This window comes from Sylvia atricapilla, chromosome 7 (genome assembly GCF_009819655.1).
Source record: "Sylvia atricapilla isolate bSylAtr1 chromosome 7, bSylAtr1.pri, whole genome shotgun sequence".
Lineage (NCBI taxonomy): Eukaryota > Metazoa > Chordata > Aves > Passeriformes > Sylviidae > Sylvia > Sylvia atricapilla.
In genome coordinates, this window is record NC_089146.1 from 32,087,529 (window position 1) to 32,114,698 (window position 27,170).

Here is a 27,170-nt window from a genome sequence, read left to right on the forward strand (position 1 = left end):
TTAGAACAAAGTTTTTCATTGATAAAAAAATTGCTGTATTAGTGTTCTTTGTGTTACATTTTAAAAACAGTAACAAAGACACTCTGCTTTATTCTCACACAACCTTTGTAACTACATACAATACACATGCATACACAAAAATACATATCCATACATAGATATTTCCATTTATTAACAAATGTACATTTTAGCAAAAGTGGAAAATTTACCTTTGCTGCAGCTTGTGGGAGATCAAATGGAATACGTTGCCTGACTTTGGGAGGCAACTGAGTTAGGACATCCTTCTTCAGTCTCCTGATCATTATTTCACTTAAAAGTTGATGTAGCTCCTCTAAGTTTGAAGCTCCTCTACAATCCCACTGCCTTCTTTTACCAAAAAACCTGAAAATGATAAAGCAATACAGAGTGTAAACATGAGATCTTCCAAATTCAATAGAAATCTTCAGTACATAATTAATTTTAAAGGACACTACTGGATATGACAGTGTGCTTCAGCTTCCCAGCAGCCACCACTGCTGCAGGAGCCACTGCCCATCACCTGCACGCAATCCTCTGTCTATTCCCAGCTTCTCATACTTTACTGTCCACAGGAAACAGAAGTTTCAGGTTTAATTTTGGAGCTCCTGTTTCAATGGACTAATGAGAAGAATATACCACCATGAGAATAATCTTTATTGTATTACAGATAGGAAAGCCATCATGAAAACTACAAATATCACCATCAATATCCCTTTCTTTCGCTCCTTAAGAATTCCTTCTTAGTTACTGCCAGAGACAGGATTTAAAGCTTAAGCTATCATCTTCAAAAGTAATACTATTTAATGAGCAAGGTTAAATAGAGGAAGAAGGTTTAACATTAAGAAGCTGAAGGCTGAAAAGAGAAAGAATTTATTAACTCAGTTTTCCTTATTCTTTCCTTGCTTTGCTGTTTTTGAGGAAGTGTTGCAGCAGGAACAGCAGCTTTTCCCTGTCAGCATCACCAGGAGACAATAAAATAATGAACATGAGAGATTTGGACAAAAGCCCAGGTAACATTTTCCAGAGGACTGTGTTACAAGCATGTAATTTTTATTAAAAGACCAAACAAAACCCCACAAAACCCCCCACAACCATTTGGAAATTTTTAAGCCTTACTGACTTTATCAACAGTGTTCTAATTAGCTAAATTAGCTGAATATAATCATTTGGGAAAGGGGCTGAGGGAGCCCCTTCTGCACTGCTGAAGTGGGAATGGCACAGATGGAATTCAGCAACATCTTTTGCTCATATCCCTTCCTAGGTCTATTTATATGTCTGTCCTTAGAAAGGCCTCCTTCCTCCACCCTCAGCACTGGGGATATGACAGAAATGGCAGGCTAAGCCTCATGGAAATAGTTTGGGCTTCATCTTTAAAACAGGTGTCTACAGACACCTAAGGAAAACCCACCCATTATTTGCACATGAAGTGCTGCATAAAATAATCCTACCAAGTTTATTATCACAGGATGTTTTGTTCCAGCCAAGTCGTGAAGAAAAAGTTATTCACTGAATGCTTGCCAAACCCTGAACTTGATTTTTATTACATTTATGGTATTCCAAAAATAAGATAATCATCTATGATTGAGTAGCTAACCATGCTGTACCCACGCACACTTGTGGTGTGAAAATTACAGATGCATTCAGTCAAAACACCACGGAAAAAATAGCATTTCTCTGTCTGAAAATTAGATAGTGATCTTCCATGTTATTTGAAGTTAAATACTGATAAAGTGCATATGATGAAGAGAGAAAAACAAGTTTTACGAAAATGAAACCATGTAATTAGTATTGTAAAAATTAAATCTAAATGCTAGCTAATTTGGCTGACAAAATTCTGTTATTCTGAATACATGCAAAGTTGTGGATATGAAATTTTTAGCTAAGACAGTCAGCCTGTGAAATATAAAGACAAGCACTGGACTTTTTTTTCCCACCCAAATGTGGTGAGGTAGCAAAAAACCTGGATCCCATAATAAAGAGAGATATAAATTATTACACGACCATTAGCTTAAGACTGAGAGCCAAAACCTCCAGTTCTGAAGGTAAAACCTCCACAGTTCATACTAACAACAGTAAATGCACAAATAATTTTACTTAACAGAATGCTTCAACTTTATTTCAAACTTTAACAGAGTTAATTTATTTAAAAGAATGTTTATTTAAAAGAGTGTCACTCTTTTCCTAATGCTCTTTGATGGAGGAAATGGTAGCTGACCCTGGGTTTCAAAGCAAGATGATGTGACAAGAGGAGTAGAGAAACCTACTGATTCTCTCTCTTGGCATGACAAGAAAAATCAGAGAGACTCATAAGAATGTAAATAAGCAAGGGCAGTAATACCTGACACGAGCATCACAGTACTTTTTAGCATATTCATTCCAAGTTCCAAACCTTCTTGGAAACAGTGCCTCGATCTGCATGAAGAGCTGCATAAAAAATAAAATAACAACGGTGAAAAATTAAAAATTGCCTGTGAATGTAAGACTAATCAGAAATAATCATTATATGGTTCTTGTGCTAAGTCTACATTTAAGATTTGCATAAAAACCACACAGCTTTGGCCAGCATGCAAAAGAAATTCCACAGGATACCGGAGTCTTCAGAGGACAGTTGTGAGAAGCTCTCAAAGAACAGAGCACTCAGACCACTGTAACAGCACTGACAGCTTGGAAAAGGTTCACACTGAACAAGAAAACATGGATGAGATGAAGTTACTCCGAAAAATACAGTTTTTATCATTAGCCAGGTTCATGGGCTTCTGCAAAGCTTCGGTGCAGGTACGGCATGAGTGCTCTGCTTCCTAAAATCCATGAAAGACCTGCTCAATTCTTAAGTTTTACTTCAAAAAATGGACAATTTCAATACAGCCCAGAAATTTCACAGCTTTTTTAACCTGGTAAGTATCAGGAGGTAAATACCAGTTTAGATGACCTTAGCCAGGAAGAATCCTGCTTCACAAGCTGTTATACTGTCAAACCTTCCTGGCTTCTGAGATCATTTTCTATACATTTAAAGACTTTATATAGAGACCCTGCTTATGACACAAAACTGATTAAAGACATTTAATGCTTTTTATACTCTGCCTTGTAAGCCACTGAAGAACATCAGTATCACTAAAAAAAACCATCTCAAATTATTTTCCATTTGGTCATGAATTTTGATCCCATTGCTGTGGTCAAGGACAGCTTGTATGGAATTTCCTTTGAAGACCTTTAACAATGACTGGTCTCAGTATCCATGCACTATATAAAGGTGTAACACTCTCTAACTTCAATTCTTCATCCAGAGGTGGTTGCAATATCTTTGTAAAGGAAGTCTCAGTAATCATCCACACCCAAAAACATAAATATTCATATTAAAATTTTAGGTAAGAACTCATGATATACCAAGTCTTTTTCCATACCATGGACATCTTCCTCAAGTTATCACCTCTTTGAACAAATCAAATTCATAAAGGGCCTTGGCATAAGTTCTATTTACACAGTGAGGAATTCTGAAGCAGAAAATACTAATTATGTAACTCTTTTAAATTCCCTGAATACAAATCAGCTCTTATATTCCATTTTCCCCCTACATTTGACAAATAAAGGCATTTGTCTTGGGTTCAGTATAAAACCCAAGAGGGTTTCTGTTACCGTCTGCTCCTCCCTAATTCCATAAGCTGACCTTCCTTCAAAGAAAAATTTGTCATTCTGAATGTGCAACAAGCACAGTCTGTATTTTGTTCCACTTAAGTAAACACAAGGAATATTCAAAAGGCAGTGATAAACTTAGGACTGCCTTTGTCAGATGATCAAGTAGAATATTTAATACATGATCTTGTCTACCAAAGACTCTCCTACCCAGGAGAAACAAGCAGGTCTTGCTCAGGCTCTTTATTTTCAATTTCACCCAACATTCAGTCTGTAACATGCAAAATTAATTCCTCACAAGAAACACTGTCTCAAGTTACCTGTGTACCTGTGTACAAGCTTGAAACAAGTTTGTAAATCAACTCCAACAAAAAGACATCTGTTTAGTTTCTTCTACTTGTCCTTCTTAAAGTAGCTAGTGCTGCATGTTACTGCATATATTCAACAAAACTGTTCATTTATTACTGATACCATCCTCAGAAACAAAATCAAAACAAAATACAACATATCAAGTACCTCTTCAGGTCTTCCTAGAGCAGGAGTTCCAGTAAGGAGAACAGCTCTGAGAGCCTTCTGCACAATTGGCAGTAAAATCTTGCTACGGGTGGCATTTCTGGATTTCATATAGTGTGACTCATCAATCACAACCACCTTAAAGTTCTGCCTGTACAAAGTGTCTACCAAAGTCTGTGCATCAGATGTTAACAGCCCATACCCCAGGATTGTTACTTTGCTCCTTGATATTCCCCTGAAAGAGAAAATCCACAAGTTTTCTTAGTAAATTTTTATTGTAGGACAACTAATATAGCAGAGGAATTATAAAAAAAACTGATCTCAGAAGGTATGTATGTCTTCTTTTGGATTGATTGACATGTGGGCTGTCAGGCTAACAACAACAGCTTTTGGTGTTTAAAACATCTCACACTTACCAACCACACACATTTCATAACTATTTTCAGAAAACACACATTGCATTTCAAAGGAATTTCATTTATGTGGATGCATTGCTTCACCCTGTGCTCCTTTTCAGGGGCATCCCATTGGAAAAATCCCCTTTATGGACAAAAAGTTACACACAAGGCAAGATCTTTATTAGCACCCAAACATCTGAAGCAGTAATGTCTCTGCGAGAGCTTTCTGCTGCTCTGGGTACAAAGAGTCCCCTCACCAGCAGCCTGAGAGGATTAAGCAGACTGTCCCTCAGTATCTATCTGGGCACTGTGAAAGAACAGGCTGGGCTGAGCCTCACCACCTGGAAAACCCATTCCTGTCACTGCTGTAATCCAGCTTTTCTGTTCAAACAGTACAAGAAAAAATAAAATAAAAAAAACCCCATGGAAGCAGAGAGTCAACATGGCACAAGATGAAAAATTAGGCTTTAATTGAAAAGGAACTTTTAATAATAAATTTCCAGATGTATCCAGGTCCAAGGCATGAATTGGTTTTAAAATCACTAGGGAGCACTGTGGCCCTTCAGGAGCAGCACAGGCACTGCAAGCTGTCAGACACACAAGTCACCAGCGTGAGGGTCATAGCTGGTCTACTTATCTGTCAGACACCACTGCTCTGCTGGCATCATTTCTGTTTGTTCTTTAGTAGAAAGGGATGAAGGAACCAGGCAAGCTGAAGTTTCCTTGAGGATTTAAGAGGAGTAAGTAAATGCAGCTACACATTGATGCTCCTGGATCTGGAAGGTGCAGTGCTTGGAGCACTTGGCACTGTGGGGCACTGCAGGCTCTGGCTGTCACTGTACAGATAAACACAGCAACCAGGAAAACACAAATTGCCCTAGCCCTTTCTGAAGGGTTCATTAAAAAAATTACAAATAAACTTATTTATTTTAGTGGAATTTATTTATTCAAGAAACTTCCATTTTCAAATTTGGCCATAAATTACAAACCTAAACTGACGCCTAAGTTGATTTTAACCTGTTTTAATCAAGAAGTTAACACTTAAGCAGTCAACTTAGTTCTTGAAGTTTTGAAGAAAGGCAAAGTATTAAACTGAGAGAAATCAAAGCTTAACATATGAAAGCAGAACTTAACAAAATGCTAAACCAAGTTTGGCAGCTGTATTTTTCTATTTTCTTACAAATGCATGGAACACTTTTTAATGTTAAAATATTAATTGGTTCAACAACAACGTCACTGATAGCTAGGAAGCCTCCTGGGAGTTAAATGAGCAGAAACCAAAGTTTTCATCTTCCCTCGTTTGTGAATAAAAGTAAGTAATAATGGTTAAGGTCTACTCCTCAAAAAAATCTTTAAAGAACAGCATTTCATTTGCTGTCTAATTTTCCCACCATTTTCCCTAGCCCAGATTTCTCCTTTCTGTATCCAGCACTATAAGCACTGAATGCCTTTTACGTGAATAACTTTAGTTTTCATGTTCCTGTGATGAACTTGAATTTTGACTATCGGTAGGAATTACCCTTTGATGAAGCTTTCACAATGCATTTTCAGTTGGATTTCTGTGGTTACCAGAAAGGTTCCAAGCAACACATCTTGGCAGTCAAGTCATTTTCTGATATCCCCAGAAAACATGAAGATCAGTCTCCCGCACATCAAAGTTTTAGAACAACATCTAAACATTACCAAAAAATCAACCAAGTCATTTACAGTAAAGCAGACAAAAACCACCCTTGCAACTCAGGGTAATAGGAGAGTTATTCTAATAACACCCAAGACATAGCTTCTCTGATGAATTCAGGCTATTAAGTCTAAAGATAGAAAGCGTAGGTCATGATGACCTTTTCAGTTATTTAGGGATTACTTATTCGAACTTACAAATTTTCTCAGCATGCTAAATGGAATTCTAGCAGTAATTACTTCCTTATTTTGTAATGTACACCAGAAGTTCTCCAAAAATGTTTTACAGAAGCTAATGAATTCATCAGAGTTGAGAAATAACTGTGTATGTTCAATTTGAGACACACTGAAGTAATCTAGTTTTCAGCAGACAAGCATTTGCTACTTTGCCAAAGGCAGATCCCTCAACTTCTAAGAAAATGAGTAACTACTGTAATACAATAACAGAAAACTGGGAGGATAATAGAGAGGGTGTATCTGATAGCTCAGAGGGTGTTTCTGATAGCCCAGAGGGTGTTTCTGATAGCCCAGAGGGTGGCCCTCCTTGAGCAGAGGGTGGTGAGCAAGCCTTTCTAGAGAAGAATAACAAACTGTACTCACCCAATATCAGTTTTGTTCTGGATGATGCTAATGTCATCTGGAGCAAGTTCTGGAATCCACTTCTCCATCTCATCCACCCAAGGGTATCTCAGAGAGGAAGGAACTACAATTAAGAGAGGCCATTCATTTTTATAATAATATGAAATGGCAATTGCTTGAATTGTTTTTCCTAGCCCCATCTGGAAAAAGAAAAGAACAGAACAACATTAAAACCAGAAATCTCTGCTCAGAAAGCACACTCCATTCAGAAAAGCCCAAAAGAATTTGCAAAGACAGAACCAAATAAAGGAAACCCAGTCAAAGAGCTACTTACATAGCATGTATTTAATTATCACTCTGTTACCACAGACCATCTTTTATGAAACAAGGTTTTTCTAGTTAAATGGATTAATACGTGTGTTATATCTGGTTAGTTCATCGAAGTCAGAAGCAGCATTTCCATTCATCTCAGATAAATTTCAGTTCAGAGTCTTAATAGGAGAGACTAAAAAGATTAAACTCTTTAACTTGTTAAGCTACCAAAAACATTTTTTAAAGACTATGCAAAGGAAAGAAAAAGATAGATTGCCTTTTTTAAAGTAACAACAACTTTATCCTCTATTGCACAGACAAGTGAAGAACAAACACCTGTAGGAAGAACTCTGGGTTTGACCCAGTGGGACACCAAAAAGAAATTACTGCTCTGATTGACCAGAGCTGATGGTTTTTCTTTGGTCTGTAACACAGCTGAGAGAGCCCAGACAGTGGGAATTCAGATGCACAGAGAAGGGGAAGATTCAACAGATTTATATTTAACAGGAAAATATTTTCTTCAAGGTCAGAACATTCCCATAGGTGAATAATCATGGCAACAGATGATTCTAAGATTTAGACTTTAGGGTTTTGTCTAAAAAATATCACATCCCCTCTCCCCAAGATTTTATCAAAGAATGCAGCTGTTTTCTCTGCTGGTTCACATGACAGGAGATAGCTCCCAACTCCTGTGAAACATCAAAGCAGAGATGGGCCTTAAAATGCTCTGTACAGGCTTTTCATGGAGTCCAGTGGATATTTGAGTGATTTGCTGCTATCTAACTACTCACAGCAGTGAGACATAAAACAACAACTCACATCTCCAGTATTGAGTCTGAACAGACTGATGTAATGATATAATGAAGAGATTTCCCAAGTACAAAAGAAAACAACGATTTTTTTTCTACTACTACTAGAAAGACAATGATAGGAAAGCTACTATGATATTCAGTTTTCACTCAAAATTGCCAAGTTTTCATTGAAATTTAACCACAAGTTCCCCCTGTGTCACCAGTTAGCTTTGAAAACAAAGCCAAGTGAAAAAAATCCAAAAAAACAAAACCAAAAGCAACCAACAAAGTAACATTAATTTTTAGTTTGCTGCCATGGCTGTGCCCTAACTCAGGCTGTGCAGTCGCTGGTGATAATCCAGGCACTGAGTTGAAATGAATATGGACTAAAAGCAGGGCTCTTGGCATCAGCACAGCCAGGGCTGCATGCAGATCCCACAGAGCTGAGCAGCAGGCTAGGTAACAATGTGAGAGACTAGAAAAACTGGAGAAAATATTATGGTCTTGGGTTTTGATATAAACCCATCTTTCTCCAGCATGGAAATGGATGATGCTGAAATTTGGGGGAAAAAAATTTGTTTGTGCCCACTCTAAGAAAAAATGGAAAGAGATTTGCAGATCACCTTAAAAAAAATACTGGCTTTATCTTACTTTAATCCTTACACAGTTACACAATCCAGGGATATGTACAGTAATTCTCTGATCTTGAGTTTTCCTCCATCATTTCTTTTTACATCCAAGCTCACAATACTGATATTTAATTTTACTAACATTTTCTTATTTAGAGATAGGTCAAAAAGCACAGGATACACATCACTGCATGATACTTCCTCCAGTGCCACACCTATTGTCATTACAAAATATACCATCTTTATTTTGGAATAAATGTATCTTCCAGGACTTTTTATTGCTAACATAATTATGCACAACTCATTTTCTACTTCAAGGAGGGAAATAAACTGTTTTAATAAAAAAATAGCTACTGCTGATATTTTGATTTTTCCCAAGCTTCCCTTTTCTCTTCCCTTGAATACTTTTGTATTCTCCACAGCTCTCAGATATTTTGCATTCTATGCCAGGATAGTTTATCTCCAGATGTAATGAGATTTTTATAGTACGGAGATGCTTAAAGTCCCAATAATCCATCTCCCTCTCCCTCCTAGTGTGTCAAGAAAACCCAAATGAGAATTGTGAGACTACAGCAATTCTCATTTTCAGAAAGGTTTTATACTGACAACACATCAAGAACATTATTACAAAAATGTTTTATCTGTGGGAAGAAGTGCTGGACTCAGATTTCCCTAATACAGAATATAATGTATATTTTCAAATATATGCACACAATGTATTTTACTATTACTACTTGATTAGTGCACTTTAAAAAAATTAATCTTTGAAAACCATATCTGTTAAAAATCTCTTTGGGCCAGGAATGTCTAATAATGCATTAAAAATAGCTTGCTATGCAATTATAAAGCATTTTAAAAAATCAACTGAGTCAGTGTTTTTAAAATGTAACAGTACAGGAGATTTAACCTACAATTAAAAGTAACCTTTTAAGTTTCCTCAAGGATTCTTCTAAACTTATGTCAGGTTTCAATTTTTCCCTCACTAAAGTTTTTGCAGGATATCTGCTGACTGTCACAGGAATTAGAATTTTTCACTACCAGCCTTTCTGCCCACACCTCTCAAACAAAAAAAGTCACATCTGCACGAAGTGCATTAACACCAGAAAAAACAGTGTTAGAGGAACAGGAACATCACTTACCTCATCAGCAATCATACACCTAAATAAGAAACAAAAACAGGGGGGAAAAGCAGAAATTAATACTAAATATCATACATAAACCAATACTTACAAACTGTTTACTATAAATTTAAATTCTGGATTTACAGAACCAATGGAAGGAAAAAAGGTTCATTCCTCCAGATATCACATACAAAAAGTGAATTTGGTATGAACCGAAAATAAGTGTAACAATTATTCTAAAAATATTTATTCAGTTTCCTGACATTACTGCAGAACTTGCAATTGCAAAACTGAATTTCTGCTTAGGTCCAGGAATAGATTAATTGTAATCATAAGAGACACTTCCAGGGCAAGAAGTGTATCTTCAATTTTCTTTTGTCTTTCAGAAACAGCAATGTTTTTGCTGCTTCATGATTAAGTATTATTTATAAGTCAGATTGATTTTAAAAATGTGCTTTCCAGAGCTGTCACATTTGTTTTAAAATAGAAGCACACACTCCCTCTCCTCTACCAATTGTACCAGCTAAAGTATTAGAAAATGAATTTGATTTTTTGCCCATTTTGTAGTCACTTGGCAATGCCACTCTGTGTAAAGACAATGACAATTCTGAGTCCCCAGTCATAAATAGTAAATTCTTTTAAGCACATTTACATTTTATAAACATTAAATGCCATCTTTGGCATGAATTTCTTAAAGGTATTTTAACCATTCTGGGATTCTATAGGTACCCATTGCACCGTGTAACTCAAATACAGTGTTCCTTCCATTAATAAATGGGAAAAGATCTTCTGGGTCTCAGTGTCTTTAACAAAATTAAACACAACAAGATATAAGTATTCTGTATTTTGATCCAGAACATTTTTTTTCAAGTAATACAGACCTACTTTTTTTAGTGGTAACTACTCTGAAGTTAGTGTAACTAACTGCTGTTAAACTGCTGTTTGCTCACGCTGCCTGCCAGTATCAATTCCAGTGTCTACTAATTTCTGCAGTTTCTTTCAACTGAGGTAAAAAATGAATTCAAACTTAATTCTCATACAACTTCAATTTTTATAAGCAACAAACTATCTGCAATTGCTTTGCAACTTCCCCCCACAAGCTGTTAGGGATGGAGCAATGAAAACAAAGGAAGAAAATATAACCAAAGCCCCCAAGTCTGCACAGATTTACAAGGGAAAAAAAAAGGCAGGAAGAGAATTATTTTTAGTGGCAACTCATGATTGTGGGGCCTTAACGTCTGTGATTTGCAGCTGGGCAAAGATGTTTATTTGCAGACAAATAATACACAATTCTAATTTTAAAATAATGTCAGTTTTTGCTCAAAGACTTATTTTTTTCCCCATTCAATACTCATTGTTAATTGCTTGCACTGAAGTTTACAAAACAACTCTTTTTTGCAGATTCTTTGAGGCCAACTGCTTTCAGTACATTAATCATGTTTTTAAAAACCAGTTTGAAGCCTGAAATCAATTGGAATGCACAATAACCTACTGTTGTAGTAGTACTCCTTACACAAATGCAGCAAATGACTAAGAGTACAACTAACAGCTACAGAGCAGAGACAGCTCAGGAATAAACCACAGACCTTCTTCAACAATAAAGATTATTTATTTTAAGAATATCAGAGCTGAAGTACAAATATAGCAATAGCCAAGTTGCATCTGGTAGCAAGAAAATGTGGCAAAGAGGACAGGAATGAAAGTATTTCTTGCCAACTTCTGTTGATACACATAGTGAAATGTTAATTATGCCAGTTGAGACAAACAGAAAAAGTGAGAATAGGTAAGATCCTATTGCACCATTCTTTGGCATAGGTGAACGATGTGGACACTCCTTCTTCCTTTCAGGATAACAAGGAAAAAAAAAAAAAGAAGAAATTCGGAGTGATTTACAAATGGCTCTGACAATTAGAAGCTGAATAGCAAATAAAAAACCACCAACTTTAAAAGTATGTCAAGCACAGAAACATGTTTTCCATAAAGCTAGATTTCTTCATTAGAGTGAAATGTAGCCACTTACACACTGATGACTTTATCTGCTGACAAATAAGAAATTGTCCTGGTTCTCTTTTTGCATGCATTTTCAGATTGCACTCATAAAATCTTTGGTGCTCTAGAGTATCTCCTGTTTTCATACCTATTAACTTCCACTGAGTATGTCCTTAAGTTAAACTCCTTAAGTAGCAGCAACAAAGTTGATGACTAAAATATTTATAGACGCTCATCATTTTGTTACTGGTAAATGAAGTAAAGTACAAAGTAGCTGCCTTCACTTTACCCATAACAACTCTGCAAACAGAGGTTACATTAAGTGATCAACACTGTTTCACCTTCCTCATTTCTGCAGTACCAATAGAAACAGAGCCACAGAAACACTCCTATGCTTAAAGCTGGGTATCTCTGGTGATATTTTGCTAGTAACTATTCACTCTCTTCTCCTGCCCAAGGATGAAATTGCTTTGTCGTAAGCAGTCAGGATTTTCTTCCTGTACTTGCAATCCATCCATTTTTCTGCATTTAAAATCTGACCAGACACACCACAGATTGAGCTCAATCAAGTGCACTAAATTGGTTTTAAGGCTCCAGTTAGAGTTATCTGAATGTGTAAAGTCCTCTGTGATTATACAGTTAGTGACATGAATCACTGCATGGATCCACACTGCTCAGACTCAAATTCCTGAAGTGCTGCAGTTTTTACATTGCAATTTATGCCAATTAATTAACATTATTGACACTCATACTTGATAAAATGTTGACATGGCACACAAGATGGAGTTTATGATACAGGTAGAAGTTAATAAAACTAATGTAAGTGGAAATGGAGGATATTGAATTTATTTTATGACCTAATGCATTTTAAAGCATTCATCTGTGTATCTTCCACAATTTTACAATAAGAATCCTAAAGATGTCTGCTTAATTAGTTAAAAAGACAAGAAGTCCAAGTTTTTTTCATTGGATTCTAGGGCAATGAAAAACAGCTTATAGAGGAGAGGAAAACCATTAAATGCCTCCAGTTTATAATCACAACTATTAGATTTGAAGTGTAAAGAACTTCCCAGTCTTCATAGCCCACATCACACAGAACTTACAAGATATCTAATAGTTAGTTGCACTAAGCTGCTAAAAAGCAATACTTTACATAATCTTAAAAATATGCAGCCTCTATTTAAAACAAACTTCAGTATGTTCTATATTATTACAGTCAGACAAGCTGCCAACATGGACATAAAGGTTCCATGCTGTTAAAAGCAGAAGAAACAGATCTTCAGCTACACGGAAGGGACAAATATGTATTTTTGTTTCACATATTTTGACTGCAAGAAGACAGACTTCTTGTTCTCTGAAGTTCAATTAGTCATTTCCTCTCAACTGGTAGCTACCCAATCTGAGCTTCATCATTCATATCCCATCTGTTCATATGACACCTTAATAATAGCTCTCTCCAAGAATATAAATCAGAGCTATGATACGCAGATTCATATCCTGTTATAAGCTCAGCCCACATGGTCAAAAGTTTCAGAAAAGCATGGAAAAAAAATCATTTGAGATGTCTCAGTTGCACTTACTCTCAGCAGCAAAGTCCAACTGTGCAAAAAGCACCAGTCAATGGCAAATTCTTTCAGATTCTTTTGCATTTAATCTTTAAATGTTTCCCTTCTTCAGCGTGAATCCTGTGGCTTGAATCTCTGTCCATTCATCAAGGAAATCTGCTATTTTTTTCCTAGCAGAGAGCAGCAGAATCTCATTGGGATGCAGTGCATATGCTGCTACAACCTTGCTACTATTCATAACCCTTTTGCAGTGTAGGGTTAGCAATGGCCTTCGGACACAGTAGGATCTTTCACAAACAGAAGGGAACCATAGTTTGGGCTCCACCAGACTGTAACAGCCCCAGCGTTTTGAGGTGTATTAGCCTGAAAATAAAACTAAGTTTTTCTTTTACCAAGCAAACATGAAGAGCTTTGAGTGAGGATGTACCCTGGTGAGCGAACACGCCTGCAGAGCGCAAGGTCTCTGTGCTGGTATCCAAAACCTTACTGCTGTTCACTGAAAAAAACAAATGCAAGCACCTGAGGTTCTACACAAACCCCACCTTTCTTCTGGATGTAGAGAATCCCATAGTTAAAGGGACCACCCAAAGCTGGATGAGTCAGAACCCCAGAACCAGACTTTCAGCATTACCCAGAACCCGAACTTTCAGACTTGGCTTGGTACTTGATACCTTTACAAGGTGCATTCACACATTCTTACTACAGCAAACCTTGAAGAGAAACCTGAAGCAAGTAAAAGAAAAAAAGGTGAAGGAGCTAAGAAAGAAACCCAGAACTCCTGATAGAGCCCTCAGAAAGCTCTGTCTCTAAAAGGACAGATTTTTCAAACCTCAAAAAACACAGAAAGAGTTCTTGATTGTGATGATGTCAAGAAGATTGGAATCAGCTTTGCAAAGCAGAAGGAGAAGCAGATCTTTAAAATTTTATGCAGATGAGTTCAGTGGAGAAACAGAAGGAAACTGAGGCTAAGCTCATGTGGCATATGTCATAGAGCCACACAAAAATAGTCTGCATCAGAAGGTTAATGCTAACACAGTTTTGTAAAAGGAGTTTCAGGGAGGAACAAACATCTAAATGAAAATCATTTCTATTTCTGTGTGTCTGGGTTACATTCGGGTCACCCCTTTTGAAATGTCAGCACTATTAACTATGCAAACAATACAGCTAAAGTTTCTTATATTAATTATGGCTGCTCCCATAAGGTATTTTTGTAAAGAGAAAGAATCCACTTTGAACTTTGCTCTTGGAGGAATATTGATTACCAACACACTGGAATTAAGGTCTGTACAACCTCGGATCCTACCAAGGTCAAACAGCTGGTGTTAGAAGTTTCTTGTAACTACAGAAAAATATTTGTAATAATATCCTCTCTAGACAGTTGTACTTCCTTACATGGTAGACTAAAAACCAAAGGTGTACAGCAATCCAATATATCTGTTGCTTGTTTACAGGGGTAATTAAACCACTAAGAACTGCAGGTAGCTTTTTCAGAACAAACTCCTTCCTTTTTAGATGCATTTTCCAAGGCAAACAGTCAAAGCAGTAGCACTTCATTTTTTAAAACACTGAAAAATTTTGCTACTACTCAAGCAAATTAAAGCTGTTTTTTGTTAATGCAGGCTTTGGAACATGTTGTACAGAGGAAGCTCGAGTCTTTCTTTCACTGGTGTGGGTGTCCTGATATTCTTGGGATTCTCACCTACTCATGTGAGTCAGTTTTATATAACACTACAACATATAATTTACCTCCCACTCACAAGCCAACACTTCAGCACTAACATCTTAACCAAGGGTTATTTAAGGAATCTGAACTTAGAACATTTTTTATATAAAACTGCGCAAGCAACCATTACATTTGTGTGTCAGTAATCACAGCACACAGCCCCAAAACTAGAACAAAGAGAACTGACTCCCTTGCAAAATAATCAAGGGTGTTGCATCAAAAATAGTGCTCCAGAAGATGTGAGATAAATCTTACACTTGCTCCTGAACTACACTAGGTATTTAAAAAACCCTAAGTAATAAAGCCCCAACCTTTGATTTAATATAAGATGCACCAAATTGCCACATCTGCATTGTTAATGATTCTGAAAAGGAGCACAGAGGAGAATGGTTGTGCTGTCTTATGCTTTTCTCCAACACTCCTCTACATGTGACTGAAAAACCCACCTAAAATGTTTTCTTAGTATTTGAAAGCTCTCAGACTACATGTTCTGGTATTTTAGCTTTGGCAAAGATGTGTGGAATAACACATAACTAAGTGGTCAAGTTGAAGGTCAAGCTCAGACATGTCAACAGGTTTTTAGAAAATGTTAATGGAACTGTTAGGTGAGAAAAACCTCCAGTCAAGAAGACACTCAATAGTGATAATGAAAACTTCTCATCTACTCAGTCACTGGCTTCAGAGACAAATGGGTTCAGCAGCTGACTCAATGAAAGAAAACAGAGTAACTTCAACTAATTTCAGCTACTGATAATCGAGGCTGCAAATGTTAACTTTGCTGTTAACTGGCATGACTGAAATACCTGAGCCTTCCTTAGTATGCAGTCTGCTGGCATTCAGTGAAATGTAGATACTTCTCACTGCTTTCCCAATAAACTCTGCATTCCCTGGTGATCTGGGGCAGTTTTCCCTTGTGCCTATGTTCTTCCTCTCCTTCCAACTTGCATTAAGTCAGTCAGAACGTGACTCACACTTGTTCAGGACCTGACTTCTATTAAGTCTCATTAAAGTGACTTGTCTCACACTCAGAAGTGCTCCCTCCCCTTTGTCCTCTCCTGGGTGCTGTGGTTAAACACCAGCTTCTCATCACGGATTCCCACACCGCAAACTTTCTCTGCGCACAGCTAACACCATTTCCCCTTTCCCCTCCCTGTAGCACTGCTGACAACCTGCCACCTACACTTGCATTCTTCATCTCTCTTGGTTCTCCTCTTCCATTCTAACAAACTGTGCCCTGCATTTCTAAAATCTGCATTTTCTTCTCTATTCTTGCTGCTACAAGTCCACATTTAAACCCAGGTAAATTCTCATATTTCTACCATTGGGTTTTTTCTGTTCTTATGTCTTCTTTTTTTCTTTTTCACCCCACACAGTTCCTCTCCTGAATTATATCCTAGATTCACTTACTGACAATGCATTTTTTGTTGTATTTGAATTGCTTCCCAGTTCCTCCAGCATCACTTCCAAACAAGCTTCCCTGGCTAGGATAGCTCTGCAGAATTTGGCTCAGTCTCTCATTCATACTTCCTGCATCTGAACCTCATTCTGTGAGCTAGCATCTTCATTTATTCATCCCTCTCTTCCTTGGCACTTCTCAAATGTGAGATGTACTCTGAATCATTACAAACCAACGTCTTAAAAAAAATGAAATCTTTCTTCAATTCTCAGAGCTGAAATGTATTAACTCTGTTTGATCCTCTCCATATTCACTAAACAGCCATCCCATCCTTATTCCCCAGAGCTGACTCCTGTGCTTTGTTCTCTAAGACTGGAGATAACTGCTCACCTGTTATAATGCAGGTTTAAGAACCCACATTTATCACAAATCTGTGATAATTTCATATATCTGAGTTGCTGAATATACTGGAATAAAAGATGATTTCTGTCTTACTCTAGCAAGAAAGTATGCCTTTTCAGGTTATATAACTACAAATTACTGAGACTAGAGACAGAAATCAAAAAAAGAGTTACAATTATTTTTGTTCCAGTCTGGTCTCTGATCACAAGTTCTACAAATAATGGAGACACTTGTTGATGCCACATGATGCTGCAAGTCACCAAGTACAAATTAAAATAAAAGAAATATTCATAGTCACATTAAAACAAAAAACAAATGTGAGGGTAATGTCTTTTTCTAACGGGCAAAATTAGGTAATTTGGCTCTGACTGAAGTCAATGTGAATGGGAAAAATTCAACAGTAGCCTGTAAAATATTTTTAAGTGTTCTTTTAAACCATGCAGCTGATTATGAAAAAAGAATTAGACAATGGTAAAAAGCAGTTGGCCTTGCATTTAATCACAACATTGACTTGCAGAAACCTATTTGACCTTTCAAACAAAGGACAGAAAAATTAGATATATATGGTAAGAGCTATATAGACATGCAACTAGGCTTACTGCTTCAAAATGGAATTGAAAGACAAATCCGTTCTCTTATTCATAGCTACTATCGAAGATAAGAAGCTGAAGAATAGAAATACACTGAAAAAGCAAATCAATCAATAATCATGGATCAAAAATAGTCAAGATAAAAGCAAAGTCAAACCAAAGCTCTGGTAACTTAAAAAGGCAATACAAGACAGAAAGCAACAATTGCATCACACAGAAGGAGAAAGAAAGATTAATAGACAACATAAAACCCAGAGAAGAATAAAACTGAGAAGCAAACTCAGTAATGATGACAAAAATAAGAGTGAAAGTGAAAAATAGTTACAGAAAAGTGTAAGACAAAAGGGCTTACTGCTCTAGCACAACCTAAAATGTGCATGGAAAATGTGCATTTTCCCTTATTCCATCAGCTTCCAAAATCTAAGACTATAACTCCCTTAGGCACCCAACTCAAATGGAAATTATACCTTTCATACTACTCAGTAGATAATACAGCCTAGAAAGTTAAAGAAATTTGTGTAGAAATTTGCATAAGAATTTAAATAGGACATATCAGAAATTCCTCACCCTACAAAGGGCTGTGCCTGGGAACTTCAAACCTTACTATTTGCTTCCTGCCCAAGAGCTGCCATTTCTGTGGTCCAGCTGCTAAACCCTCAGCAGGCTGTATATGCTGTGCCTTTCTAGTGAAGAATCTTTCAGCTGTGTTCATAAACTTCAAGGAAATTATGATCTGAACCTTTGTTTTTTTGGTCTGCTTTGAGGATGGAAGAGGGAGAATTAATTTCTACAAAGACTGAAAATTTTTGAAGTAAAAATCTGTTTTAATTAACAAAGAATTAACTAACTATGTATTCCTCCTGTGCAACTTGCTAGACCAGAGGCACAGTCAATGGGAAAAAGTACTAGTTTAAAGTGTAGGCAACTCACTGAAGTGTAGACTCAATATTATAACAGAGGACATTTACACTCTATTCTCTAATGACTTCTCTGCCATAAGGGCTCTCTGTAGCCCATTATCAAAAAAAAATATTAAACACTATAAAACTTTTTCTTACTCTAGATAGGGACTGCCTAACAAAACAATTGTCCTTGCATTCAAACTGATAGCTCTTTATGGCAGATGTGAACTCTGTATATCCTGGTATTGCCATCCATGGTAATTTACTTCTTTTTTTACTGTGTCTAACAGCATTAGGCCAGAATGTATGGGAAATTAAAAATCACATGCTCCTGAATATATAAGTTAATGTATTACCTCTCAAACTTATAGAGGAAACAAGATCACCCCAGTAAAACAGTCTGAGCACACAGTTATAATGGAAAAGCTTGTTTATGGGTGGTAAATATCTCCAAGTTCTCTTCTGCATCCAGCTTCAACAAATCGTTCTGCCTCCATGCCTAGAAAGAAATATATCTGTGTGTCTGAAGGCATCTTTTACAGATACCATCTACAAGACAAGCAATGCTAAATAATGATGCTTGCAAATCACAGGCAGACAGTTTTTATTACAAAACTTGATAAAGCATTTAGTGATATCCAGTAGCATGAGAGCTAAATTTCAAACAAGAGCATGCCTCTTACAGAGTACTCAGGTGAAAAAATTGTCTGAATTACCAGACAGACATCACACACTTTTGTAAGGAGAGGATATAAAACAAGAATACAGGGCAAAAAAGAATTGTGACTTTCCAAGTCTGACATTAGTGAACAGCGGCAGTAAAAATCAGTATATTCAAAGAGCAATGTGAGCTCAAATGAGATTGAACACAATCCTTATCAACACTATAGAGTCACTTGCCCATGTATCTCCGTATCTTGGATATTTTACCCAAGCTTCCACCACTTCTTACAGAGCATTGTTCTTCAACACTGCCACCTCTCACTGCCAACTCAGATCTACCCTGAGTTCTTAGGAAATGGGGATTTGTCCACATCTGCCCAAACAGGACTAAGAAGTAGCAGAGAGCAGAGAATTGCTCACTCTCACCTTCCAACAGCACACACACATCTGACCCCAACAATCCCCAGTATTTCCTAAGCCTGTTGCTAACATGTCACATTCCTGGAAGGGACAAGTTGGTTGTTTTTTATTTAAGAGACAGTTTAAAGCACACACAAGTAAATAAATAAATACATATTATTGCTGTTTTTTAATTTACACCTTCACTGAAAAGAAAATCACAAAACTAAAACAGTCTTCATGGATGGAAGTAGTTGTGTGCAGCCAGCTTTTCTGCACATTAATGTTTGAGGCTACAAATAAAGACAATAATTTGTATCCATCCCTAGGCAGCCATTCCAAAGTGCATCTCTGAAGAATAGTCTCTAGTAAGGAACAAGCAGCCAGTCAGTTATTTACCACTAAGGCATGTTTGTGAGATAAAAGCTATGTTAGCTTATGTTGAAGCACACACTGTCTTCTTGGCTCTAGAACTGTCAATTCCCAGAAAAGTGTTAGGCAGTCTCTGTTAGATGAGGTAATGCCTTTGGAGCACCTACTGGAAAAGCCTTTGATTCATTTACCAACGAATCAAAAATACAAACCACAACAGCATATTTATTTCATGCTTTGGGAACAGACAAGGGAATTAATAGCTCACTCCCAGCCCCTGCCATGCAAAAAATAAGAACTTGTTCTAATAATAAGTCCCTTTTCATGCTGGGTGCTTGTCTAATATCATCTAAGATGATATTAATTGAATTTCTTCAGCCAACACTTGCTCTACACCAGTTTCCTACCACTACAGCAAAGCAGGGATTAAGTGATGCCTGTGAAGGGAGTGCATAGCCTGGGGGAAGAAGGAAGATGAGCAGAGATGCACATACTGCTCACTTCAAGTCCTAGGCTTATATTTTTTTTTAAAATTAGAAAAAACACTTCCACAGAAAATACACCACTGGGACCAGTGAAAGAAGGTTTAAATCATTATGGAGTACACAACACTTGCATGAGGCAAGGGCTGACAAACTAATAAGAAAACTCAGCTGCAAGCACCAGAGGCTCCTGTTCTCTGTTCTGGGACAGGAAGAAAAATAGATCTGCATGAGCAAGGGACAGATTTAAAAAATACTGCTTGGGAAAGTTTGACTTAACACATTTTTGCTTTAGATAGAAGCTGGCTGAGAGTGTGCACACAATTCCTCAGTGTGACCCAGCTTACACACAGAATTTGCTGTGCCAAGCAATAAGATTTCTTGCAGTCATGATTAACATTGTCTCATATGCATGCCACAGGAAACCATCAGACTTGGGTTATGCAAAACTCCTTTAAGTGAAAGACTTAAAGAAAAAAGCTATCATAAACCCATAACCCTAATGAAAAAAATAAAATTCTCTCCTTGACAGAGTCATTAGACTAGCTATTTCAAACATTTTTGAATACTTATTGCAGGCAATTGTTACTACTTCAACAAAAAGAAGAAAGAAACATCTGATAAAAATTTATTCAGTTCTACAGTTAAGCTGCTTCCCAAAGAACCTCTATATTATACAATAGCCTGCAAAAGATTATGCCACTTTCAAATACATCCATTAGGCCTACACTAATTAAATGTGTAGCTTCTTTAATTTTAACAGCTTCTGTTATTTTACTATTTGTATATACAAACATACACCTCAATTGCATATTCTGTGGCAGCCAAAGGCTTTGGATTTATTAAATTTACCTCTAACAGAGGCTTTGCTGTCCATTCCACCAAATTCTTACATAGCTATTAAAATGTATGCACTCATTCTCAGTCTGTGCAGCAAGAAGTGCCTGATATGGCTGATGGTCAGAGAGCAGTTAATGCCAATGCAGCATAAAGCACATCAAATCTCAGGCTTTCATGGGAAGGGCTGGACTCATCTTTCTGTTCTGCCACTGAAACTGGCAGCATAAAACAGATGGTTTGTTCATTCCCTGAGAAAGCAGTGCTGAAGGGTTTTGGGCAAAGGAACAAAATCAAAGTGAAAAAATTCAGATATTTTAATTGATTTAAAGTTCCCTATAATTTCAAGAACTGCTGATAAATATTTCCTTTCCAGTTTTTCACCTTTAGAGGAAAAGATGCACGTTTCTTTTCCCCTGAAAATAATCACAAACATTAGCAAGCAACCCCCTAGGCCCTAAGCCTCTCCTTCTCTGCTGGAGCCCTGGAAGCAAGATGCTGAAATTATCAGGAACTAATTCCATCCATCTTTCCCACACAGGCTACAGTAATTCCATTTGTGCCAGACCTCCCCAGCAGCTTTCCTTTCCAAAACAACAGCATACAGTAGTTTCACAGCTTTAGGCTGCAATTGCTCACATTTCCTAAAATTTATAAATGTAGAAATAGCATTTACCCCTCTCCTTTTTGTTCACCTGTAACTCAGTAACAGCCTCTTTGCAAAAGATTTCCAGCCTCTGCTGCACAAACTGTGTTTTTTGATTTACCAGGTACTTCATTGTTGAATGGCTACTCCATCAGCTGCTGCAGTGGCTAACTGAGAACTCTGCAAGGCTTCTCCTGCTCTGCTGCTGCAGCCCAGGGAGCTCCAGAACACCCAGATTACACTCCAGAATTGTACCAAATTTAAAATAGAAAACCACAGAGATGCATCAGGATCTGTTAGTCATTCCCTTAACAGCTCTATCATGCCATTATGAACTAAAGAATCAAATGTGAATTAACTTATTTTAGGAATTCTCTATTAACATAACAAAAATGATGGTCCTACTGATATCAACCTCCTTTCACATGAGAACTTTGATACTACAATTCCGTTCTGCATAATGCATTATCAAACATTTCTTCATCCTCTGTGGAAAAAAACCCCACAAGTCATTTTAAACCACGTTATACTGCAGTTTGTGAAAGATCTCTGTAATATAACTCACCTAAGACTGCTGGTATTGAATAACCTTTGAAAAAAATAATTAATGTTTACCTAAAGCACTTGTTTTTAGCATGTGATACAGTAAGTTGAACACAGTCATTTTACCTGCCACTTCTCTGAAGTGCAAATATGATGCCCTTTTCCTGAAAAGGAAGCAGCTTCTTTCTCAGCCTTTCAGGTAGGAAGGAGAGCTTAGCATCAACATCCTCTAAGTGAGAAGCTTCGAGTGAAGGTGTTTTCTGGAGAGCTTTGGCCATGCTGAACCAGAGGGAAACAAAAGAGAGAGATTATTTCTGACCTGCATGGCAGAATAAGAGGAAAGCTTGATGGAACAATACTCATCACTTCATCTTGAAAAAAATAATATCTACACAACTCTCCTTGAGTGTGGAGAATTCTCTCTGGAAAGCACAAAATTGTGCAGGCGCTGGAGGAAGAGTCCCTCACCTCGGTATCCATAAAATATTCCAACTATTTCAGGATGAAGAAGGCAGCATGCATCTCTTCCTTTACAGTATGGAATTATTATTTTAGCACATACCCTCCTCATGAATGGAAGTTATTTGCCATTCAAATCGAGCTTACTCATTGACACTGAAATATAACTCTCAGTAAACATTTTTCAGAAGAGTTTCAGGAAAATGAGGCAATGAGGGAGGAAGAGTGAATTTAAATTTAAAACCCTGATCAACACACGAAAGTTGGGACATGAGCATTGTACTGACTGTGGCAATTTTGTCCCAAATTTTCTTCAGTGGAATCTTTGGTATACCTTTATAGAAACAACATTCCCACACCTTGGGCCTCTGGAACATCCAGCAGCAGGTGAAAGCTCTGTGATGAGTACCAGGCTCCTTCAGGCACGTCCACTACAGAGCTTTGCTTAACAGAAGATGGAAAGCCCTGGTGTGTCCAAGACAAGCATTTCCCAAAAATGCTCCAGTAAATAAATACCTGCTTCTGCTCTCAGTTGAGCAAACACAAATGTTTCAATTCTAACTGTTGGGAAAACAACCAGAATCGCTTCAGTTCTATCACAATATTTTCCACTGAGTATTTTCTTCCTTTCAAAGTTGATTAAGGTAGGGTGCTTCAAGACTGCTGGGAAACAAATAAAAACTAAACATTTCTGTAGAGCCAAGCTTCAACAATGCTGCAGGATTAGTGGGCCCAACAAAGCTGTTCAACACTCAGTTCTGAGATTCACCTTTAAAGCAAATTTGTGACTCATTCCTGTACTAATCTTCCATTCTATAAATGCAGAGATAATGATGTACTTGTGATCAGCTCGCTTCATTGCTTGTTGTGAGTGACAATATGAGAATGAAATGTTAACATAATTAACTTTCTGTTGAACGAGATCATCTCACTGAAAGACTGAATAGGAACCATGCAGCTTCAGAAGCATAAATCTGAATTGAGGAGGCACATGAGTCATCAGTACATGGCAATACTACCACGAGAAATGTTTCTGCATCAGTCATTAACAAGGCTAAAACTGACTTTGCAGATCTTAGAAAGCAGCAGAACAGAAAGCACTAACTACCAGATATGCACAAGTTTTTGTTGAGTTTTTTTCTCTTGGTGAATGGTTGTATAAATTAATGGTGAATAATTACAGACTAGATGAATAATTAAAGAAGTCCAGATGTGGTGAGCAACGACTATTAAAACAACATACACAATGATGGTGGGAGTGGTGGTCATGTGTGTTTTGAGACAGAGTACTCAATGTACACATGGTAGTAATGTCAAGAAATAAAAAGTCCATTTTAAAAAAGAATTTAGTCAGTGTAGCAGAAGACCAGTTCATATCTGTTGTTCTAGTCATCGCACATTTAGAAAAGGTCAGAGGAGAAAGATTAGTGCAGGTATTCTCTGCAACTTTTCAGTTTTTTCTGTGTCCTTAATGTGCTACAACACAGACCACATCAACCTTCTCACATCTCCAGATCACAAGTTAGACCTAAAAGAAAAGGTTTTGTGTGGACACCCAGCTTTTCATTCAGAGACTTCATTCAACTGCACAAGTTTCATGAGTTAAAAAACCCTCAAACTCTAGAGTATTTATTCAAATGTTTTAAAGGAAATCAGGGATGAAATAGCTGAATTACTAAACCCAGTAACTATTAATCTAAAATTGCTTAACTATCTCAGGACTAGATAGTGGTAAATGATCCCAGCTTTTAAAGGCAGGGATGAGAAAGATTCAGGGACCTACATCATGATTCATTCATAGGGCATCAAAAACCAGTAAAATATTATGAAGTGCAGAACCCATGAACACCAGGATAAATGTATTTATTTTGTGGCAGTCATCCTGTGCTTTTTAAAAGTGATTCCCACTCTTCCAGTCTGATGAAGTTTTTTTTTTTGAGGGCTCTACAACAACGTACCTATAAACCATTTGATGCAGTCCAATTCCCATTACTTTTCAAAACTGAATTAGAACAGAATACATTTTATAAACATATTTGTACAGTAACTATAATTTCCAGGAAAACTTTTGAGAAAGTCTCTCAAACTTCCAAGAAAACCGAGCCACCATATAAAAAAAAATTGCATTGAAACTTTTTTTAAATTCAAGCAAGTAGACAGTTCATACATGAGAGAAACAACATTAGCAGTACTTCCAAGTAATCTGCTTCAAATTGTATCATGTTCGACCAATCACAAATGATCTGGAAAAGTAAGTGGCTACTGAGTGATAAGGGCAGTGCAAATAATAAAATAAAAATTGAAAACACTCAGTCTTTAATTTCTTTCTAATCACAGCTACAGCTGTACTGCATTTCACTGTAGGCCCTTATCCTTCCAGAGGCAGAACTGACACCCAGCTTGCTGAGGATATTACCCCAGGGGTAGTTTCTTTACTGGAAAGTTGGGTGGAAGACTGATGACAATTTCAAGGACTGCCTCAAGTTTTCCAATAGCTGTTTGTCAACACAAGCTGATTACATAATATAAACCCACTGCTTATTTTTACAGGCCACTAAGTATAGCCCTTTAATGCAGCTCAGCAGCACATGCCTAAGACAAATGAGTCTTTCCACTAAGGGTTTTGCTTCATAAATTTCCCCTTGATGGCCTTAACTGCTCCATGACTGTGTGTTCAATAAAACTTAATAGGGAATTCAAGGCTCTTAAGAACATCTTGGTGGATTGATTAGCCAAATATTTCACAGAATCACAGAAATGTTTGGGTTGGAAGGCACCTCTGGATATCACCCCATCCCAAGCCTCTGCAGCTGGTGACACAGAACGCATCCAGGTGGCTTTGGAATGTCTCCAGAGAGGGAAAATCCACGAGGTCCCCAGGCAGCTGCTCAAGTACTCGGCCATCACTGTAAAGAAGTCCTCCCTCATGCTGAGGAGGAAGTTCTGTTTTATTTTATAGCCATTGCTCCTCATCCTGCTGATGAGCACTGCTGAAAACAGCCTGGCACCACCCTCTTGGCACCCACTTTGAGATATTAATGTGCATTAAAGAGATTCCCTCTCCGGACCAAACAGGCCCAGCTCTTGGAGTCTCTCCTCATTAGAGAGATGCTCCAGACCCCTCATCACCTCTGTGGCCTCTGCTGGACCCTCTCCAGTAGCTCCTTTTTCTTTCTTGTTCGGAGGAGCCACCAGTGGGGTAATAACGAATTGAAAATCTACCCGCCAGGACACAGCATTTTAAAGAACACTACAAAACGAAGCAATCAGATGGAGCAAAGGACATCACACGGTTCTTCAGCATCGAACAGTTTTTCCACAGGCCGCTGTACCGTGCTGGAGGGAAGCGCACACCTCAATACCTCCCTGGGGGCAAGTCTTTTACTTACGCAAATCCCTGCAGCTGCAATCGCAGAAATACCTGAGCGCACGACGCGACGAGCCAGCAGCAGCAACCGCAAGAAGTGAAACCTGTCACAAACACGGGCTGGGCACAAACAGGAGCCGCCCGGCGGCTGGCGCCGGCCCCGAGCGCGCCCCAGCCCGGGCACCCCCTCACGGCCGCGGGCTCCGCGCTCGAACGGCCGCCGGGAAGTGACGCACGGCCACGGGGCACGGACGGGAAGCGCTTTTGGGCCCCGGGACCGCTTTTTCCTTAATTTTTTTTCCCGTCTTTCCCGTCCTTCTCGCCGCTATCCCCGCTTCCTCAGGAGCGAGTTAAAAATCATCTTCCCGCCAGGCCGTGCAGCCTGCCGGCCCCCGATCCGCTGGAGCGGGCGGGCTGAGGGAGCCGCAGGGGCAGGAAGGGGAAAGCGGGGCTGGGAATGGAGGAAGGCGAGCATGGCGCTAAGGGCCGGGCTGGACGGGGCAGTGCCGCCGGCTCTCGGGATTGGGAAGAGCGGTGAAAGCCAGGGCGAGGGGCCGGGGAGGTGAGAGGTTACGCGGGCAAGCCCTGACTACAGCTCCCAGCCTGCCCCGCCAGGGTGCGGGCGCCGTGCGGCTGCGGGAGCGCTGGTGCGGGCACCCACGGGACCAGGGAGCTGCTGCACGGGATACACCACACGCCCGGGAGCAGGGGAGCAGCTTAGGCACGGGTGAAGGGAAAGAGGCCGGGGCAGGGAGCGGAGGCCGCTCAGAGCCACACTACCACAGCCGCCGGACCGCTCCGTCCGCCTGCGGCCATGGGCTGCACGCAGGAGGCGGGCCTTGCGGTGCCGGTGCGCCGCTCTTACTGGTGCTCACGGCTGTCTGTCAAGGCGGCCGTGCCCTCCGATTGGCCGCCGCCTTCCGGGCGGGCTCGGCTTCGCGTAAGCGCGGAGCGGCACCACTCCGCGGCAGCGCCGGGGGGAGGGGGCCGCCAAGCTTATTGGTCCATGCGGCCGTCCATCATTAGTGCTCCGCGCAGCCATTGGTGGCGGCAGCCCGGGGGTGGAGCCTCTCTCCCCGCCGCGGCAGCACCAGGAGGAACCCGGGCGGCGCTCGGCGCTGGGTTCGGCGCCCCTCGTGTGTGAGGACCCGCCACCCGGCGGGCGCG

General features: G+C 38.9%; 1 protein-coding gene across 1 annotated transcript in view; it reads right to left on the reverse strand.

Annotated features, from left to right (window-relative positions):
- The window catches only part of ZRANB3 (zinc finger RANBP2-type containing 3), a 39,809-nt gene extending 13,672 nt beyond the window's left edge, over nt 1-26,137 (reverse strand). The window contains exons 1-7 of the mRNA XM_066323150.1: nt 26,026-26,137; nt 22,304-22,456; nt 9,687-9,705; nt 6,837-7,015; nt 4,165-4,396; nt 2,357-2,442; nt 210-381 (exon numbers count right to left, since the gene is read on the reverse strand). Coding sequence (XP_066179247.1) covers nt 210-381; nt 2,357-2,442; nt 4,165-4,396; nt 6,837-7,015; nt 9,687-9,705; nt 22,304-22,455 — 840 coding nt within the window. The 5' untranslated portion in view covers nt 22,456; nt 26,026-26,137. The remainder of the gene's footprint in view (nt 1-209; nt 382-2,356; nt 2,443-4,164; nt 4,397-6,836; nt 7,016-9,686; nt 9,706-22,303; nt 22,457-26,025) is intronic.
- Between the last annotated feature and the right edge of the window lie 1,033 nt (nt 26,138-27,170).